Source organism: Xyrauchen texanus, chromosome 24 (genome assembly GCF_025860055.1).
Source record: "Xyrauchen texanus isolate HMW12.3.18 chromosome 24, RBS_HiC_50CHRs, whole genome shotgun sequence".
Classification (NCBI taxonomy): Eukaryota; Metazoa; Chordata; class Actinopteri; order Cypriniformes; family Catostomidae; genus Xyrauchen; species Xyrauchen texanus.
Window position 1 is genome coordinate 29785948 of NC_068299.1, and position 20858 is coordinate 29806805.

Sequence of the window (20858 nt, forward strand, 5' to 3'; positions counted from 1 at the left end):
GCGTAAAACAATGTCAGACTGTTTGTAGATCACACAGGGGAGGATCTATGATAATAGGGTGACGTCAAGTTAGAGCAGAAATGAAAACCATTAATTTTGACACACTGTTTTTGATTTATAGAAATATAAGAAAGAGGAGTGGGTGGATTTTTAACATTGTAGGGTGGTTGTGTACACACACTGCCGACTCACATTTATATATAAACACCATGTAAAAGTGAATTTAGTATAATAGGTCCCCTTTAAGATTGTTCTCAAGAAAAAACTTGAGAAGCATTCAAATTCTTAAAAAAAAAAATCTTAAATATCGTAATAAATAGCATCTTAAAGTTAGGATAACCTCACAGTTGTCTTAAATCTAAAAGGAAAGATGTTTATTGAATTTACTGGGTTTTTAAAGTTGAGTCTAAAGTTGCAGTGGGCTGTTTACGTAGAAATGTTATTTTTGGCCAAAAAACCTATCTGGTGTTCTCAAACGGATGCACTGCATATTGCACTCTCTCCGTGATCTTTAGTTTTCATAGAAACATAATAATTATAACATTAGAAAGCTGAGACTTTCATTTTCACCCCCATCCACATCCCTAGCGGAGTAGGGCACAGTGGAGAAAGCCTCTTCCACCTTTTCCCATTTACCCACCTCGTATATTCTGACATGACTACACTTAGGAACGTTCTTAAAAACTTCTTATAATTTATCCTAAGAACTTTCGTAGTTTTTTTCTTAAGAACATTTTCATGAATCCGGCCCTAGGGCTTTTTATAGATCTTGAAGGGATGTTACAAGCCACTGGCACCCCTCATGATATAATATTGCGAGTAGACTTTAATGGACTCAGTCCTTGATCATAGCGAAGCAAATGTGTGCAAGACCCCTTGAGCAACATTGATGCTTCACAAGATCTGTAAAAATCTTGGTCTTACAGATATTTGGAGACATCTGATAGAGACTATATATTTTTTTCATCAGTCCATAAGATTTACCCTAGAATAGATTTTTTTAATAAATATATATCTAAGTCTCTCATTACATCTGTTGTTGATTGCTCAATTGGAAACATTTTAGTTTCAGATGACACCATGGGGTGTTTAAGAGGCGTTGCCACATATGGAGAAAATGAAATCATATAGTTGGCACTTTAATATATCCCTTTTGCAAAATCCTGAATTCCAACAAAAGTTAAAGTCTGAAATCAATGTTTATATGGAGACCAACCGGTCCTCAGTATCATCTGTGGGCATGGCTTGGGAGGCACTTAAGACAGTTCTTAGGGGCCGGATCATACAGTATGCCTCATTCACCAAAAAAATCCAAAGCACAAGAAGTCGTGGAATTGGAAGGGAATATTAAAAGTGCCAAGGCACAGATGAAGCACTGAATGTCATCTAATGGCCTCAGAGAATTGACCCGATTGAAATACAGATATAATACTATTTTGTTGTGGAAGGTGAAATTTTGGCTACTGAGGGCAAGACAGTCATACATTGAGTCGGGGACAAGGCAAGAAAACTTCTGGCAAGATTTATAAAACAGAGAGAGTTTTTCTACCATTCCCTCAGTGAAATCTGCTGGTGGTGAAATATTTAACTCAGCCATTGATATTAATAATGCTTTTAAAGTATTCCATCTTTATCTCTATAGTTCCACATCTTTGTCTACTGATGAGAATATTAGAACCTTTGTGGAACCATTAGAACTTCCTAAACTTCTCTTGATTCTGAGATTACCTTGGAGGAGCTTGGCGATTTAATTAAGACCATGCCTACAGGCCAGGCTCCAGGGCCAGATAGCTTTGCCGCTGAGTTTTTTAGATCTTATGCTACAGAATTGGCTCCACTTTTGCTAGAAGTTTATACGGAATCATTAAAAAATGGAAAACTTCCGCCAACCATCACAAATCAGTATGATTCTTCAAAAGGACAAAGATCAAGGTGAGCGTAAGTGTTACCTTACTTTTCTAAGTTCTCTTAGTGTGAGAACTGAGAGTGTTAGAGTTAATTGGTCTAAATTCGAAGCTTTGTCTCTGACAGCATACTGCCCAGTAATGGCTTTTCAGCCGGGCGCCCTCCAGTGGCCCAAACAGGGCATTAAGTATTTGGGTATTTTATTCCCAGCAAATTAAATTTATTTAGTTAGAGTTACCCTTTAATATAAAGTTTACCAAGCGATGTGGGCAGGTGAGCTTCATTACATTTATCTATGATTGGAAGGTTAATGTTATTAAATTAAATGTATTCCAAAATTCAACGAACTGCTACAATCTCTCCCTATAGATGTCCGCCTCTCTTATTTCAAGGAATTTGATAGCATAGCGAAGTCCTTCATTTGGAATGGTAAAGTCCCAGATTACATTTCAGTTAGTTGCATAGGCCGATTGACAAAGGTGGGCTAGGCCTACCAAAGATCTTGTATTATTATTATGCATTCAGTCTCAGACATTTGGCTCTTTGGTCGCTTCTACCTGAGAGAGCCCCTCCCTGGTTTTGTATTGAACATGAAGTTCTTTCCCTTATTTCACCATTGCAAAGCCTTTCTATCAAACTAATCAGAGAAGTTAAGTCACACCCCGTTATCTCACATTTGCAGTCGGTATGGACAAAAGTGTCTAGAGTGTTTAAATCAAACATTTAATTAAATGTTGTCTCGAGCATATGGCTGAACCCAAAATTACGTATTAATAAGTCCCCTTTCTGCTGGTCAGAGTGGATTGTGAGGGAGGTTAATATGCTCGGTGATATATATGAGAGGGAAGTGTTGAGAACCTTTGAAAATATGGTTCAGCATTTTGGGATTCCCAGATCTCAGTTCAAGTATTTACAGCTGCGCCACCTGCTCTGTACTATTTTTGGGAGTAGCATACTCCCGCCTAAAGATGCAGATACTCTGGGAGTGGTTATTACTGCTTTCGGAAAAGGTCATGAATCGTCAGTGTATTACTCCCTGCTAATTCAGAGTCTGGGGGATGGAGCTTTAAATTCTATCAAGAGATTATGGGAGAAAGATTTAAACTTGGTATTGGAGGAGGGAGTGTGCGCTAGGATTCTAAAAAATGTCAAGTCTACATCTAGAGATTCAAGGGTGCATCTTATGCTATTTAAGATTTTACATTGATTCCACTGGACACTCTAGATCACTCTAGATCAACCAGTCGATCGCAAAGGCAATGCTGGTAGATCGCACAAAATTTTTATGTACTTTTGTTAAATTTTTATAAAAATAAATATAATGTCTTTCCTTCTTTTAGTTTCTGTCTGACTTGCACTTGACGAGTAAATATTGACCAGGTGAGGTTTTGTTTATTCAGTTGCCATGGCAACTAGGTTTGCGCATACGCACCTTCCAAGGACTTCTGAGAAAAGAGCGCGAAATTGCGATGCTACTGCCTGGATTATGCAAAACTGTCTGATTCCATTCAGTGCAAGTCATCAGAATAAGGTAAATGCCCTGGCTATTGTAATCTGTTGTGCTGTAGGTGTTTTGCGTTTAGTTTTAAAACTGAATGATATCAACATTGAACATTGTTATATATTTTTTTATTAATTAGAAGATGAATTCTATGTAGGGATACATGCAGTAGTCCCAAAAGCATTTTTTTTATTTTAAATGAAACTGTTTTTTTTAATTGGTAGATCTTATTGAGTTGGTCATTTAAAAGTAGACTGACTATCATGGCTGTTTGGTCCAAATTATTTACATTTACATTTATGCATTTGGCAGACGCTTTTATCCAAAGCAACTTACAGAGCCCTTATTACAGGGACAATCCCTCTGGAGCAACCTGGAGTTAAGTGCCTTGCTCAAGGACACAATGGTGGTGACTGTGGGGATCGAACCAGCGACCTTCTGATTACCAGATTTGTTATGTGCTTTAGACCACTACACCACCACCACTCCATGCAAATTATAATTTCTCTGATTAACAATAGTCCCTTTAAAGCCATTCAGAGCAAGGACAAAATTATATGAAATATATATAGCCTATATATATAACATTGTCAAAAAAATAGGCTGAAAAATATTTTGATTAATCATAAAATAATTATTTTATGTATACAGCCCAACCCAACAACAGAACCAGTCTCACTAGTTTGAGAATGGGAAAGAGAGAGATGGGGAGAGAGAGAGAGAGAGAGAGAGAGAGAGATTGGGGGGCAGAGAGAATAAGAGAGAGAGGAGGCTGATGAAAGCATTGCTCACTTGCAGAAATGTATAATATACTCATGGGATGTGTGTAGCTCTGGCATAATGAGGCCTCTGTCTACTGCTTAAGAGTCTCCATTTAAAAAAGAAGCAGAGTGAAACTGGCACTTTCGACTGAGTTTGAAACATATTTGTTCAATGACACATCCTTTGGCTATAGATTAAGCAGAAAAAAGAGCAGAACTACCTGTTGATATTGAATAAGTAAAGGAATCTTAGGGAATTTAGCCTAATGATTCTGGTTTCAATTCCCCTTAACGATTCCATCATCATTTATAACTTTTGAAAAATTAGTCCCATCTCCTAAATACAAAAAAAAATTACTACTACTATTTACTACAACAAAACTTATGAGTTTGTAAGTATTTTTGCTGCAACCGTGTAGGTTCAAGCCACATCACACCTGAAACACATTGAATTTGACATGTCTCATCCACACAAGAATGGCAGTTTAATCCACCGAAAATGGAGACTTTCAAAAACGCTCTCCTTAACCACATAATTTGGGAAACAATAATGTTGCATTTTAGTGTTCTATCCGCAACTGACTTTAAGAACTGTTAACGAAACTGACTTCAACTGACTGAAAAATCATCTGGTTCAAGTAAAAAAATACTTTAAAAAATAATTGTATAATATATATACACATACATATACAGTGTATATTAGGGCTGTTGAGTTAACAAGTTAATCGCACGCAATTAATTATACAAAAAATAAACGAGTAAGAAAGATAATAAAGTAAGAAAGAGTGAAAGTAAATTATATACAGTGGGTACGGAAAGTATTCAGACCCCCTTAAATTTTTCACTCTTTGTTATATTGCAGCCATTTGCTAAAATCATTTAAGTTCATTTTTTTTCCTCATTATTGTACACACAGCACCCCATATTGACAGAAAAACAAAGAATTGTTGACATTTTTGCACATTTATTAAAAAAGAAAAACTGAAAAATCACATGGTCCTAAGTATTCAGACCCTTTGCTGTGACACTCATATATTTAACTCAGGTGCTGTCCATTTCTTCTGATCATCCTTGAGATGGTTCTACACCTTCAATTGAGTCCAGCTGTGTTTGATTATACTGATTGGACTTGATTAGGAAAGCCACACACCTGTCTATATAAGACCTTACAGCTCACAGTGCATGTCAGAGCAAATGAGAATCATGAGGTCAAAGGAACTGCCTGAAGAGCTCAGAGACAGAATTGTGGCAAGGCACAGATCTGGCCAAGGTTACAAAAAATGTCTGCTGCCCTTAAGGTTCATAAGAGCACAGTGGCCTCCATAATCCTTAAATGGAAGACGTTTGGGATGACCAGAACCCTTCCTAGTGCTGGCCGTCCGGCCAAACTGAGCTATCGGGGGAGAAGAGCCTTGGTGAGAGAGGTAAAGAAGAACCCAAAGATCACTGTGGCTGAGCTCCAGAGATGCAGTCGGGAGATGGGAGAAACTTGTAGTAAGTCAACCATCACTGCAGCCATCCACCAGTCGGGGCTTTATGGCAGAGTGGCCCGACGGAAGCCTCTCCTCAGTGCAAGACACATGAAAGCCTGCATGGAGTTTGCTAAAAAACACCTGAAGGACTCCAAGATGGTGATAAACAAGATTCTCTGGTCTGATGAGACCAAGATAGAACTTTTGGCCTTAATTCTAAGCGGTATGTGTGGAGAAAACCAGGCACTGCTCATCACCTGTCCAATACAGTCTCAACAGTGAAGCATGGTGGTGGCAGCATCATGCTGTGGGGGTGTTTTTCAGCTGCAGGGACAGGACGACTGGTTGCAATCGAGGGAAAGATGAATGCGGCCAAGTACAGGGATATCCTGGACGAAAACCTTCTCCAGAGTGCTCTGGACCTCAGACTGGGCCGAAGGTTCACCTTCCAACAAGACAATGACCCTAAGCACACCGCTAAAATAACGAAGGAGTGGCTTCACAACAACTCTGTGACTGTTCTTGAATGGCCCAGCCAGAGCCCTGACTTAAACCCAATTGAGCATCTCTGGAGAGACTTGAAATTGGCTGTCCACCAATGTTTACCATCCAACCTGACAGAACTGGAGAGGATACCCAACTTGTTGAAAAACAAGTTGTGAAAAACTTGTTGCATCTTTCCCAAAAAGACTCATGGCTGTATTAGATCAAAAGGGTGCTTCTACTAAATACTCAACAAAGGGTCTGAATACTTAGGACCATGTGATATTTCAGTTTTTCTTTTTTAATAAATGTGCAAAAATTTCAACAATTCTGTGTTTTTCTGTCAATATGGGGTGCTGTGTGTACAATAATGAGGAAAAAAAATGAACTTAAATGATTTTAGCAAATGGCTGCAATATAACAAAGAGTGAAAAATTTAAGGGGGTCTGAATACTTTCCGTACCCACTGTATATATATAAAGACATGTGGATGCATGCAGAGTCTTGGCCCATGAAAAATTTTGATTTACGGGTTTGATAAAGCAATCCAGCTGGACCTGCAGTTGGGGGGATAATGCTTACGGCACATTTACAGCCATGGCACAACACTCCCACTCATGTAATTACATTATGCTCCAGCTAGAGCCTGATAGATTGGCCAGACCTTAAATGAAATAGCATACTCTTAAAGGAAAGGCCAGCACTAGACCTCAGGAGGAGGGAAGGGCAACAGCTGCACACATGAACACACACATATATACTCATTCCAGCCATTGTATAAGTCACAATCCGTAGCGTTCAGGGCAGCAGATTAAATAAAGAACACACACCCCTAAAGTAAATTTCAATGAACTTTGCTGACATCTCAACAGAATTAATAGTGATGTCAAGGCAAAGACAGCTCAAACAGGGAATCCTGCCCCAAATTCGCACCACTGGTTGAGCCAAAAGTTGAAAGTTGCTCAAACAAACCTAAAGTTTTACAGAGGGTAAGAAAGTCTCTTTGGTAAGCCCACCTATTAATGACTTTCTGCACATTAAACTAATATTGAATAAAATAACAAATGACACACTTTACATTTAAACAGAAAATGTGCAGATATATATATATGTAGGACAGTATTTCAGGATAAAAAGAGCTCAGTTTCAATTTAGCACTGGTCGATTCACATTGCATGTCTAATATGCGTGTTCACACTGTGAAATTATACCAGTCCAAATTTGCAAAGTCAGACTAACAGACCAAGATAATGCAATTGTAGCTCAACTTCATCCAGCATGTACAGTTGCATGCACACTTTAATCAGACCACAGTTGTGCGCAAACAGCGAAAGACAGAGGTGACACTAGACATGTATTACCAGCACTTCCTCAGTTGACATCCTTACTTAAAATATTTTATTACACATTATGTTGTGTATCCTTGGACAGACAGAGAAAGACAGCAGCTTGATGACACGAAAACCCACTATAACTTGACTATTACATGTAAACAAAAAGCCTCAGTTTCCATTCATTTTCATTGTTTCGAAAAAGATGCAATTAAAAGTGAATTGTGATTGATACTAACATGCTGTCTAAGATCTCCTTTTTGTTTTCCACAAAAGAAAGATATTCAGGTTTGCAACAACATGATGTGAGTAAAAGATGACAGAATTTTCAGTTTGGGGTGCATTAGTGTATTATATTAAGCATCAGTGTAGAAGTGAACTCATCCTAGAACTCCAGCAAGGGATATCGGTTTCCATAATTCACCAAACAGAACATATAACCTCTTAAGTTGTTTAGTCAGAACTCAATCGCTTACAAGGAGCAAAGAGTACAATCTTCAGTTCATTAATATCGGTCGAAAATAAAAGATGCACTTTTTAATTTTGCTTTGAGCAAACATGTTTCAGTATGTGGCTCTACTTGCTGGAATGGAACTTAAGATATTTACTGAACCAAGAAAGCTGAGCAGATATTCAGCTAACACTCACATCAGTAATCAACCACACGTCCAAACAACAGTGTCCAGACCTCATTCATGTTGTAGCTGTACTGACTACACTGTTGTAAATTACAGATCAGTCATGCACTGTGTCAGAAACACTAGAGTAGACCTGTCTACTGAGGCCCCTGTTTCCCATTCTGGTCATGTACAGAGGTCGCTCTACCTGAAAGATGAGATGCAGAAATGGGAGACTAATATTCAAGACTATACAATAAATTAGTCACAACTCTACTGGTGTATGAGATTTAGCTTTCAGAATAGCAGTTACACCAGAGTGGAAAACCACAAAGCAAAACAGATTTTGTCCACAATCTGCTGAAGTTCATAAAATTAGGACTGCTCTCATTTGCATAACGTTCCCAAAGTAAATGATCTTCATTATGTGTAAAACTTACTCAATTGTTCATAGTTAATTGACCTGTCCCTGTCTAGCACTGTCCTGGCACTAACAACAGTGATGATAAACACCCCATTTTTAATCCATACAATGAACATAAAAGGTGACTTAACATCTCATTTGGAGTTTCACTGAAGAAAGAAAGTAATGAGGATGAGTAAATTATTATAGAATTAAACATTTTTGGATGAACTTTCCCTTTAACAAAGCATATTTCCATAAATCACATAGGTATTATCTTGTCAGGGAGTTTGTGGACAGCTGGTGGTGTTGCAATAGCTGTTTGTGGTGTAATTGTACATTGGACTCTCACCAGAACTCTGCCGGTAAGGGTCTGTGCTGAGATCATGACCCCCGCCCAGTCTTTGACTGATGTCATCCAGCCCACCTCACTGGCTGGTGGGACTTCTTCTTTATCACCCAGGGTCTTCGGTGCTCCATCAGCCTGATTGTTCATAGGGTTATTCACCTTCTGTGCCTCCTGGAAAACACACACAGCAATGCAAGTGGCACAATAAAAAAAGGGTAGTATTGTCAATTAATATAAAAAATTAAAAAAACTATAAATTTGTGTTATATGGCTCTTTGGAATAATCAATTCTGATTGGTCCATTTCGCCATCTAGTGGTCAAATATTTCTGAACAACATCCACACATTTGGGGATAAAGTGATATCAACTGGCCATCCGATTCTTGCAAGTCATCTTTCCTCATTCTGGAATCACTCGCGTTCTCAACAAGCAAGCTAAAAAAAAAAATTAAACTCAAATCAATTTTTCAAGTCCATGTATTCATTTATTCATCAGGGTAGTCTTGTAATATGCAGGATAATGAGCAGTCAGGCTGTCATTCTTGCTAAATAAACCAACAAAACTTTGACGCAAACGTTACGTGGATGAAAATGAGGCTGTGAGAAACAGACTTAGTCTGTACACAATGGCATGCGTTTTGTAAATGGTCACACAGCTCGTGTTTCCTAGAGGGAAAGGACAGTCAACTGAACTCTCGCAGTCACCAGTGTAGAGGTATTTTATAAACTTTTCTGACACAGCGTGTTATTATTTGACTTAATTTCGAATAAAAAAGTAACAGCTGAAAAGTTTTATACATTTGAATGAACGTGAATCTTTATCTTCTCTACAATTTATTATTAACAGTAATACATTAACAGTAAATTTATGTTAATTCATTAAAACAGAGATTGAATGTATGTACACTGAACTTCGATTTACATTTACATTTATTCATTTGGCAGACGCTTTTATCCAAAGAAACTTACAAGAGGAAAACATAAGCGAATCAAGAAGACAGTGGTACGAAATGAGCCATATTACAAAGAACTAGCATCAGAATAGTAGTATTCAAAACAGATTAAAATGCTAAACAGATTAAAAAAAACATTTTTTTTTTTAGTGAATGGTTAAGTGCTCATGGAAAAGATGCGTTTTTAGACATTTTTTGAAGACAGAAAATGTGTCAGCTTCATGGCTGGAGTTGGGAAGGTCATTCCACCAACGTAGTATGATGAAGCCGAAAGTCTGGGAAAGTGTTTTGGTGCCTTTTTGTGTTGGTACAACAAGGTGATGTTCCTTAGCCGACCTCAGGCTTCTAGAGGGCACATAGCTCTGCAGAAATGATTTTAGGTATGCTGGAGCATTTTTTTTTTTTTTTTAAAGCTGTTCACCACTGACTTTTTTGTTGTTATTATTAATTCTTAATTGATTTTCAAGCATTAACATTATTAATTATGAGTTATGTACTAATAAATAAATACAGAGATGAATCCACTCTGAATTCTAAAACTCTAGATTACAATGTCAGAATTTTGGAATCTGCATTCATAACACTGTTTGCCTGTTTCTCATCAGGCTTGATTCAAGTTCTACTTTGACCAGCTTAAAGTAGGTCTACATCACGTTAGAGACATCAAACTGGCTGTAAGAATTCTGACAGCTGGGAAAGGCCCAAGAGAATGCACTGAAGAAAGGTGGCTTCTAAAGCCCAGTAAAAAGAGCATCTCTCAGACTGCCTGACACAAACAACACAGCTGGCGGTGTGTAGGCTACGGTAGGGACAGTTATGATTCACAGGCTCAGGGAGACGCCGTGGGATTCTGAGGTTACATCAGCAAGGCTACGCAACACTTCACAGTCAGGTGGGCAGATGAAAATACAGCCATCAAGCGCTCAGCAGTACAGCTTGATTTTTTAGAAACAACACTGGAGGAATCGCTCATAATCGACTGTGGAGTAGGCAGAGAACTAATGCACTTGTGCTATGATGCATGAATAACAGCAGGTAATATTCTAATTCCTGCTAGAGCACAAAAATCTTTTGAACATCACTCTCGCTGATCGTAATCTCAGTGGGATCTTGTGTTACATTAGAAATGTTACATTAGTGTGATGTAAAGAATAAATCCATGTCTTTATAACAAAAAGATTATCCAAAGCAACAATGAAAATGTATTAGAGATCAAAATATGACATGATACACACTATGCCCATGCAAGAGCCAATGTCAGTAGTACTAATAATTTATCAAAATGTGCTTTAAATTACAAGGGAATTTTTCAACTACAACTAATCTTCCTTTCAAGAGAATAGTTCACCTAAAACAAAAAATGTTACCCTCCTGTCAAAGTCAAATTCAAAGTCTTTTATTTGTCACGCACATATACACTGGCATAACAGTGAAATTCCTTTCCTACAGGTCAGCTCCAGTTAAGAAGAATTATGCAGTGGAAGGTGCTTTTTGGTAGGGAAAAAACTAAATAGAAAAATAACATCATCAAAAAATAGGTCCCAAGTCACACAACAGTTATTAGATTAAACCGCCTTGATTGGATTAGCAATTTCATAGTAGAAACAATTGAAAAATTATCAGCAATAAAAGAAGGAAATGTGTAAATTAGGTACCCTGAAGAAGACCATAGTGCAGATATGCTTGTGTTTACAACCCCACATTTCTTTCTTTTATTGATGATAGTTTTTAATTTGTTTCTACTATAAAATAGACCATCCAATAAAGGTGTTCTCTTACGAGAGGTTCTCTCAAAGATTCATCTTTTCTGAGATATTGAAGCCAAAAAATTATCCTTAATTTTGTATCCATTGTCAACGCAGTGCGGCAGCTGCAGACCTTGAGTGGGCTAGCTAGCGAGCTCATTGGTTGCTCTGCGGCAACTGCTGCAGCCTATAGACGAGCTTGGGCGAACTCGCATCCAATGAGAGGCGTCCGTGTGCTCACTGCATCAAAGCCGCCAAAAAGGGCGTGACTAGAGTGCATATAAGCGTAGTTCGTAGGCTGGAACCCTGATTTTCATCTCTTCAGCGAAGCTCTTCGCATCACTTAACCGGAAGCCGCGTCACCGTTCGAGGGGCATCAAGCAAGCGTGGACAGCGCTCGAAGAAGCCACCTTCAGCCGTCCTGCGCGCTACGCCATCCGGCGATGTATCCTTTTTAAAAGCAAGCTAGTTCTTAAAGAACTTCACAAAAGAGTACGAGCGTCTGTTTTAAGATGCCTCGCTCCACTTGCGCCTCATGCCGCGCTCCTCTCAGCACCAGAGACCGCCACATCATCTGCGCTCTCTGCCTGGGACTGGGGCATGCAGAGCTCGCCCTCGCCGAAGGCGGATGCGATCTCTGCGAGGAGCTGCCGATGTCGACCCTGCGGGCTCGACTCGAAGCACTCAGGACCGAAGCCGCAGCGTCGGCTTCCGTTCAGCCGCGCAGAAAAAAACGCTGCTCTCAAAGGCTGCCGGAAACAGTGGTAGAAGCGATTGCCTCGCCGGAGCCCATCCCTCGAGCATCGCCTTCACCCTCCCCGCCCACCCGGGACGCGCAGTTGCCGCCGAGCGGCTGCTCTGCTGCCATCTCGGACGAAGAAGCGGAGGATAAGGGCTGTTCCATCATGGCTTCGGACAGCGAGGAGTGGTCAGGCTCACACGCCTCCTCCTCGAGTGGTCACCGCCCCTTGAGCAGGCACCCAACAGACTTGACGGCTGCTTTCTACAGAGCCGCCGCCGCGCAGCACCCGCTACCCGGGCCGCTCCCTTCCTGCCGGAACTCCACGCCGAGCTTTCCAAATCATGGAACGCGCCTTTCTCGGCCAGGGTCCGATCCCACGTCTCCACCTCTCTTGCTTCGGTGGACGGCTCCACTGAGAAGGGCTACGCTTCCATCCCTCCGGTCGAGGATGCGGTAGCAGCACACCTTTGCCGCCCTCCGCGAGATGGCGGTCTAAACCAGTGCTCCCGTCTAAGGCCTGCAGAACAACTTCCGCCTGTGTTGGCCGCGCCTATTCCGCCGCCGGCCAAGCTGCATCTGCTCTGCACTCTATGGCCATCCTACAGATCCTCCAAGTGGACCTTCTGCGGGAGTGGGATGAGGAAAGCAGGCATCCAGAGGCGGTTGCAGACATACGGAGTGCTACGGACCTCGCCCTCCGCGCTACCAAAGCTGCAGCCCAAGCTATAGGGAAGTGCATGGCCGCGCTGACTGTGACCGAGAGACATCTGTGGCTAACGCTAGCCAACATGGGAGAAGCAGAGCGCTCTACGTTGTTCAACGCACCGCTCTCTCCATCCGGTCTCTTCGGCTCCGCGGTGAGTGGTATCATTGACCGGTTTTCAGAGGTCCAAAAAGCCACACAAGCCATGAATCTCTTTCTGCCTCGTCGCGCTAGCTCCTCTGCAGGCCGCCCACGTGAGCCTCCTGCACGAGCCTCTTCACAGCGCCCAGCTCAACAAAGCCAGACTTCTCAGTGTCGACAGGGCGCCCGCCCTCGATCGCGCTCAGACAGCCGCCGCAGACCGCCGACCCCCCGCGGGCCTCGGACTAGAATTGCGCTGAAACCTGAACAACCGAAGTCCTCCTAGCTTTGTTGACAAAACGACGGATCAGTCCCGCTGCGGCCGGACCACCATCAAAGCTTCGCCCCCCTGTCATTCCCCTTCCTTCAGGCTACTACAGTGGTAGATTCAGCAGCCAACAAGCCGGTGTTAACGCCCGCTTGCCTGCGCTCAAACGCCGTTTTCACGGCGACCCAAATAAATCTGGTAAAGAGCAAGCATGCCATATGTGTAGAAAATGTGCCCACAACCCAGTGTTCACCTCTACACACAAGCATTACACATCCCGTGTCCATACCAGAGAGCAAACATGTCTTATGTGTAGAAAATGTGCCCACAATCCAGTGTTCACCCCTACACACAAGCATTACACATCCTGTGGCCCTATCACGGCACACTCACATAAAGCGGTTACTGAACTGCTCGAGTGTTAGGGTTAATAAACGCACCCACGAATCCGTCGCGGCGCCCATTCTCTGGCCGCTCTGTCACACGACCAGCCTTATGTGTAGAAAATGTGCCCACAATCCAGTGTTCACCTCTACACACAAGCATTACACGTTCCGTGTCCCCATCAGAGCACACTCAAAAGCGGTTACGAACCACTCGAGTGTTAGAGTCAATAAATGCGCTCACGAATACGTGCGTGCACCCATTCTCTGCCCGCTCTGTCACACGGCCAGCAAACACTTCTCTGTATGTAAGTCCCGTGCCCGTGACTATGCTTGCGCATCACTTAACAGACGTGACTCTTTCCCCATTCACCTCAATCGGGAAGTCACTCACAGAACAGCCTGTCCATGCTGTCTGCGAGCAGTCCAGCATAAGCACAGTAAGCGCGCTCACACATTCTGTTCAGCGCGCTGTGTGCGGCAATCAGAGCGATTTGGCCATTCACCCTCTAACCCTCCGTCCTTCCGTTCGGCCTGTCCTTAGCACCCCGTACTTTCACGAAGCGCATGGACGCGGCGCTCGCACCCCTGCGGAGTCAGGGTTTGCGAATTCTGAACTATTTGGACGATTGGCTGATTTTGGCACAATCACATACGGAGCTTCTGTCTCACAGGACAGTTCTCCTCAGTCATCTGAACAGTTTGGGCCTTGCAGTCAATTGGACCAAGAGCTCACTACAGCCCAGTCAGGCAATTTCCTTCCTTGGAATAGAACTAGGCTCAGTGGCAATGACGGCTCGCTTATCTACACAGCGCGCGCGCCGTGTGCAGCGACTAGCCGCGTCATTTCAGATGAACAGCCTCACACCTCTGAAGAAATTTCAGAGAGTGCTAGGCTACATGGCCTCAGCCGCAGCAGTACTTCAACTGGGTTTACTGCGCATGCGCCCGCTTCAGCATTGGCTAAACACCCATGCGTCTCGCCGGGCTTGGGCCACAGGCCGCCAGCCAATCAGAGTGACTCAGACCTGTATTTCAGCTCTGCAGCCCTGGACAGTGGCCGAGTGGTATCAGCGGGGAGTGATGATGGGAGCTGTATCTCGCCGAAAAGTCATCTCGACAGACGCGTCCAACACGGGTTGGGGCGCCGTCTGCGAGGGCTCTCCGGTTTTTGGCCTATGGTCAGTTCAGGAAAAGCTCCTTCACATAAATTGTCTGGAAATGATAGCGGTCGAGTACGCGCTCGTGCGCTTCCTCCCGATCATTCAGGGTCACCACGTCCTGGTCCGCTCGGACAACAGGTCTGTGGTATCCTATCTAAACCGTCAGGGCGGTGTCAGATCCAGGAACCTCTTCCATCTGACGAAACGCATACTGAGTTGGTCCCAGTGCCACCTGCGCTTGCTGAGGGCGACGCACGTGCCAGGCCACCTGAACGACGGCCCAGACAGACTGTCCAGAGACAATATTCCCCCAGGGGAATGGTCCCTGCACGCTCAAACAGTCCAGACGTTATGGCGCATATTCGGCAGAGCAGAGATAGACCTCTTTGCGTCAGAAGAGAACTCTCACTGCCCAATATTTTTCTCGAAAAACGAGGATGCGCTGGCCCAGGACTGGCCCAACCGCCTGCTTTACGCCTTCCCTCCTGTCTCGCTATTGCCACAGGTAATGCAGAGGATCAGGGAAACGCGCCACTCTGTGCTCCTCATAGCCCCGCGCTGGGAGAATCAAACATGGTTCCCGGAGCTTACGCAGCTGTCACTGACAGCGCCGTGGCCCATCCCAGTGAGAGCAGATCTCCTCTCGCAAGCTCGCGGAACGATCTGGCATCCCCACTCAGAGCGCTGGGCGCTACACGCGTGGGTGATCAACGACTACCCATCGCTTTGCCAGAAGGAGTAATAAACACCATCATACACGCTAGAGCCCCCTCCACGAGAAGACTCTATGCGTCAAAATGGTCTGTGTTTTCAAAATGGTGCACCGACAGAGACCTGGACCCACGGACATGTGGGGTGTCGCCGCTGCTCGTGTTTTTACAAGAGCTGCTGGATAAGGGCAGATCCCCATCCACGCTCAAAGTGTACGTGGCGGCCGTCACGGCGTTCGCTGAACCCCTACACGGCCAGTCACAGGGTAAAAACGAGCTGGTCATCCGCTTCCTCAGGGGAGCTAGAAGGATGAACCCTCCGCGCCCCCCATCGGTTCCTATCTGGGACCTTTCTATAGTTCTCGAAGCTATGAAAGCCCCCCTTTCGAACCGCTTCAATCCGTGGATGTGAAACACCTCTCACTTAAAACCGTTTTTCTAACTGCCCTATCATCAGTTAAACGGGTGAGAGACCTTCACGCGCTATCTGTCAGCGCTGCGTGTCTTGAGTTTGGACCAAGTGACTCCAAGGTCATTTTAAAGCCTAGACACGGCTACGTCCCCAAGGTGGTCGGTACTCCTTTCAGAGCACAGATCATTTCCTTGTCGGCGCTACCAGCATCTGATAGCGAACGCGACGCCAATCTCTTTTGCCCAGTCAGAGCTCTGAGATTGTATACTGCGCGCTCCGCATCTTTCAGAAGCTCCGAGCAGCTTTTCGTTTCGTTCGGAGGGCGCACCAAAGGTCTCGCCGCCTCGAAACCGACACTGTACAGATGGATAGTGGATGCTATTGCTGCCGCGTACGCGTCAAAAGACCTACCATGCCCGCTAGGCATTAAGGCTCACTCTACTAGAGGCATGGCCTCCTCGTGGGCATGGTCCAGCGGGATTTCCATTCACGACATATGTGTGGCAGCGGGCTGGGCTTCCCCCTCCACCTTTGTCAGATTTTACAATCTGGAAGTACCCGCTCTGCAGGCTAAACTGCTAGCGGTTTAATACGCTACAGCTCCCCTGGTGAGCTGCATTAATGGGACACAGTCCACATAGACCGGCACCGCTGCTCTGTCTATGTGCTTATGTACTACACACACACTGGCCCGCACTCTTGCCGGCCAAATATTAATTCCCCACTCACAAGGGCTCCCCCGGGTCCCCCTTAATTCCCTGGGGCTCATGCAGTGGATGCTTGGTGCGCACGGCGTTGACAAAGGGTTCCCGTAGCGTAAGCTAGCTTACGCAATACGAGAGAACCTCTCGTAAGAGAACGAATCGGTTACTAACGTAACCTCGGTTCTCTCTAGATGAGGGAACGAGTATTGCGTAACCGGCCGTGCTCGCACCACGAGCGATTTTTCGCTTCATTCAATGAAAACCAGGGTTCCAGCCTACGAGCTACGCTTATATGCACTCTAGTCACGCCCTTTTTGGCGGGCTTTGATGCAGTGAGCGCGCGGACGCCTCTCATTGGATGCGAGTTCGCCCAAGCTCGTCTATAGGCTGCAGCAGTTGCCGCAGAGCAACCAATGAGCTCGCTAGCTAGCCCGCTCAAGGTCTGCAGTTGCCTCACTGCATTGACATTGGATACAAAATTAAGGATAATTTTTTGGCTTCAATATCTCAGAAAAGATGAATCTTTCCCGTAGCGTAAGCTAGCGTACGCAATACTCGTTCCCTCATCTAGAGAGAACCGAGGTTACGTTAGTAACCGATTAGTTTTTTTCTAACAACTTAAGTGTGCCTTGGAACCTATTTTAGTTTTTTATTTAAATTCTGGAACTTTTGCTGTTTCTTTAAAGCCTGAGAGAGTTATGTTTATCCATATCAAACAATATACTGTACCTCAAACGAACTTCAGTGGCGAACAGATCAGCTAAATGTAAACAAGTTTACTGAAACTCGGGTAAGATGCAAGCAAATGTACGCATATTTATTGCGTACATTTAAGTGTTTTCTGAGTTTTGCCTTTTTCTCACAATCAGTTGCCTGAGGATGAATTATCTCTCTCTCTCTTTTTATCACACACATGAAGCTGGAACACTGAGGAAGAGGGAGAGAAGCAAGGCAAAGATGGTTCAAATGAAACTGATACACTGATTCACTTGAATTATCAACTACTGTGTTCATTTTTAAATTTTTTCGTTTTAGTCCCAGTTTTGGTCTTTTGACAAAATGTCAATATTTCGTCCCAGCCTATCTTTTGAAAAAATTACATTACAGTAAGTACAGCCTTAGAGTATTTCTGGTATGTCTATAAAGCACAGGGTAAATATCTCTTATTATGATAACTATAGTATACAGTATATACATTTATTGAACTTAGAGCATTGTGCCTGTAGGATCTTTTGCTACATTAACACTGAGATGTTAATGTCCAATGTCCAATCACCTTTTGTTAAGCAGCTCGTAATAATCAATCCTGACATAAGAGGTGGGACAAGATGGAATAAGGGTGGTAAAACAAGAGAGCAGTCTAAAGTACTAAGCACACGTAGAGCATGTACAAGGAGTGAGAACGTGTGAAATCTTACACATGCAAAAACAATGGAGTAACATAAATGTCATAATTCTGTTCAAATGTTGACATAAGTACATATTCAAACTTTATTTAAGCACAAATGTTAATTTGCTCAAAATGAATTATTCTTTGAAAGAAGATACATTGCTTTACAAAACTGAGTACAAAGTGCATTCAAAATAACTTTTGTGTGCTCAAAATATCATTTTGCGCCAGAACAATATTTTTGTGCACTCCAAATATCCTCATGCGCATGCAAAATACATTTTTGTGAGCTCAAAATACCATCTTGCACCTGAAGAACATTTTTGTGCACTCGAAATATCTTCATGCGCATGCAAAATAAATTTGTGTGTGCTCAAAATATCATCTCGCATGCAGAACATTTTTGTGCGCTAAAAATATAATCTTGTGCACCCAAAATATAATTTTGCACATGCAGATTTGTGGCACATATACTGTATAACTCCAAATACAGAGGATGCTAGACTGTGATGGAAAGATATTTGCTTCAGATGAGAGAAAAACTAATGAGAGTCTCAAGACACAAACTCTTCTGTCAACAAGAGGGAACAACAAAACACACATGCATCAAAGATATAACAGCAAAATGCTGGAAAAATTAAAATCACTGAGCAGTAAATTATTTGCTCTCTCACTGTAGTCCTGCTTTAACTCTTCTAAAAATTATGTTAGCAAAAATTCTGCTTACTGATTGAAACCACAAACTGAATTATAAGAAAGGGATGTAAGCAGCATTTTCCCAGGACAGACTTAAGCAAAACATGTAAATCAATCTGTTTTTAAGGTGTGACAGTACAGACAATACATTTGAAAGGGGAATGTAGGTTTTTGAGGAGACTGGCACCACAGGAGATCCAGAGACAACCATATGGCTACAGGCAGCTTAGAAGACCACCGGGCCAAGCATACTGAGTAAAGGTTACCACATAGCCCATAAACTGATACAGCAGTCAAAGCCAGTGTTTTACTGTCAATATCTGGAATTTGAGAAAACTTTTTAACATTCTGTTCCAGACACTACATCTCTTGAATGTAAATTGTGTTATGTTGTTGTGTCTGATGTTTTCTTGATCTTCACACTCACAAAATGATGGTATATAGAGATAAAAATTTACCAAAATTCTGCCTTTTTAATAATTAGCATTAGCCGATACATTTTCCTGTTTGGCCGATTTTTTTTCTTGAGGGTGCTGAAAATCACCTGATTGCAAGTGAAGCAACTGAGACATGTAAACAACCAGTCACAGTTCGTTTTCTTGTTACATGCATCGTGTTACTACAATAATAGACCAGTGTGCAACAACAGTGCCATTTAAATGGTACTCATATCAGAGCTGCAGCGGACACGTTTGAGCTCATAATTTTAAAGTGCTATTTCCAGTCAAGACAGTGCATCTACTTGAATGGGGAAAGACTGAAATCTCCAAAACGGTTGTTCAAGATTACAATCAAAGAACATATTTCAAATCAGCACTAAAATCTGACAACACTGGTGACATAAATGGTGATTCTTTACCTCATAATACAAAAAAAAAAGAAAATGCACGTGTGTTCTCGAGTTGATTGACAGGCGAAGTCTGAATATATGAGGTGATTAGCCCTTTACCTGTAATGCGGGACTTCCTATCTAGATCCGTTGACCGTTGGCTGCAGTTGGGCGTTCTAATTTCTCCCATTCATTTTAATAGAAATGGCCCGTCTCTGCTGCAACTTCAAGGTAAAAGCGCTTCACATGTGCTATGATTAAATGTTGAATTCACTATGGACTGTATGTGCAATTGGTTTGATTCTGTATTTGTTTTTTGAGAAAATGAAATTACTAATGTGGACTCCATCCTGGTTGCTGGACTAGTGTGTGTACTTTTATTTCCTTCTTCCTAATATATTAACAATTTATTCATGTGCAAATAAATTACTAAAATTTGATGGCTAAACAGAAATCACAGCTATCTACCATTTAAAATACAATATAATTTTTTTAGATTCAAATTTACAAAGTTTTGTGAGAAACTGAGTAAATATAGTGCTAAATAATAGCTTTATTTTACTAATTTTATGTTTATGTTATTTACTATATTAAATTGAGTGATATATATGCTTTGAATTGGCCTATCGGCCACCTTGCTCTCTGGATATCGGCATCAGCCATTAAAAAACCCATATCAGTCAACATCTAGTTAATATCGCAAGACGCATGTGGAGGACTCCAAATTTTATGTGCATGCAGCCTATTATTTAAATATATTTTAAATTAATACACTAAAGAAATGCAAGTATTGTCATTTTACTCTTAAAATATTCTTAGTTCAGTGTATTTAAATACATTTAGGCTATGTTTAGTTAGAATTTGGGAATTGTTTAATTACTGTTAAGGAAATACTGTTAGTAGTAACTTCTATCTTAAGATACTTATGATACATAATTTATATATTTGAGTTCATTAACACTTCACGCTGTGGATCGTGGGATATTTTGGATCTTTGGAATTTTTCATATATAGTGTGATATCAGCTGAATGAAACAAGAAGATCAACAGTGCTTGTTGTCATGTTGTACTTTAACACACTATCACGGTGTGTGCAGAAAACATTAATGTTCATTTATTGAGAATCGCTCCAACACTGTTTTAATTGAGCCCCCTTCATCTCTGATCTGTGCGTCGGCTCTTCCTTCAAATCATTGA

At 42.2% G+C, this 20858-nt stretch overlaps 1 protein-coding gene across 5 annotated transcripts in view; it reads right to left on the reverse strand.

The window, feature by feature from the left end:
* Positions 1–20858, reverse strand: part of kcnma1a (potassium large conductance calcium-activated channel, subfamily M, alpha member 1a) — a 300462-nt gene that overhangs the window by 202143 nt on the left and 77461 nt on the right. For all 5 annotated transcript variants that reach the window (XM_052089534.1, XM_052089532.1, XM_052089533.1 and 2 more), the window contains exon 2: positions 8826–8993. In XM_052089534.1, coding sequence (XP_051945494.1) covers positions 8826–8993 — 168 coding nt within the window. The remainder of the gene's footprint in view (positions 1–8825; positions 8994–20858) is intronic.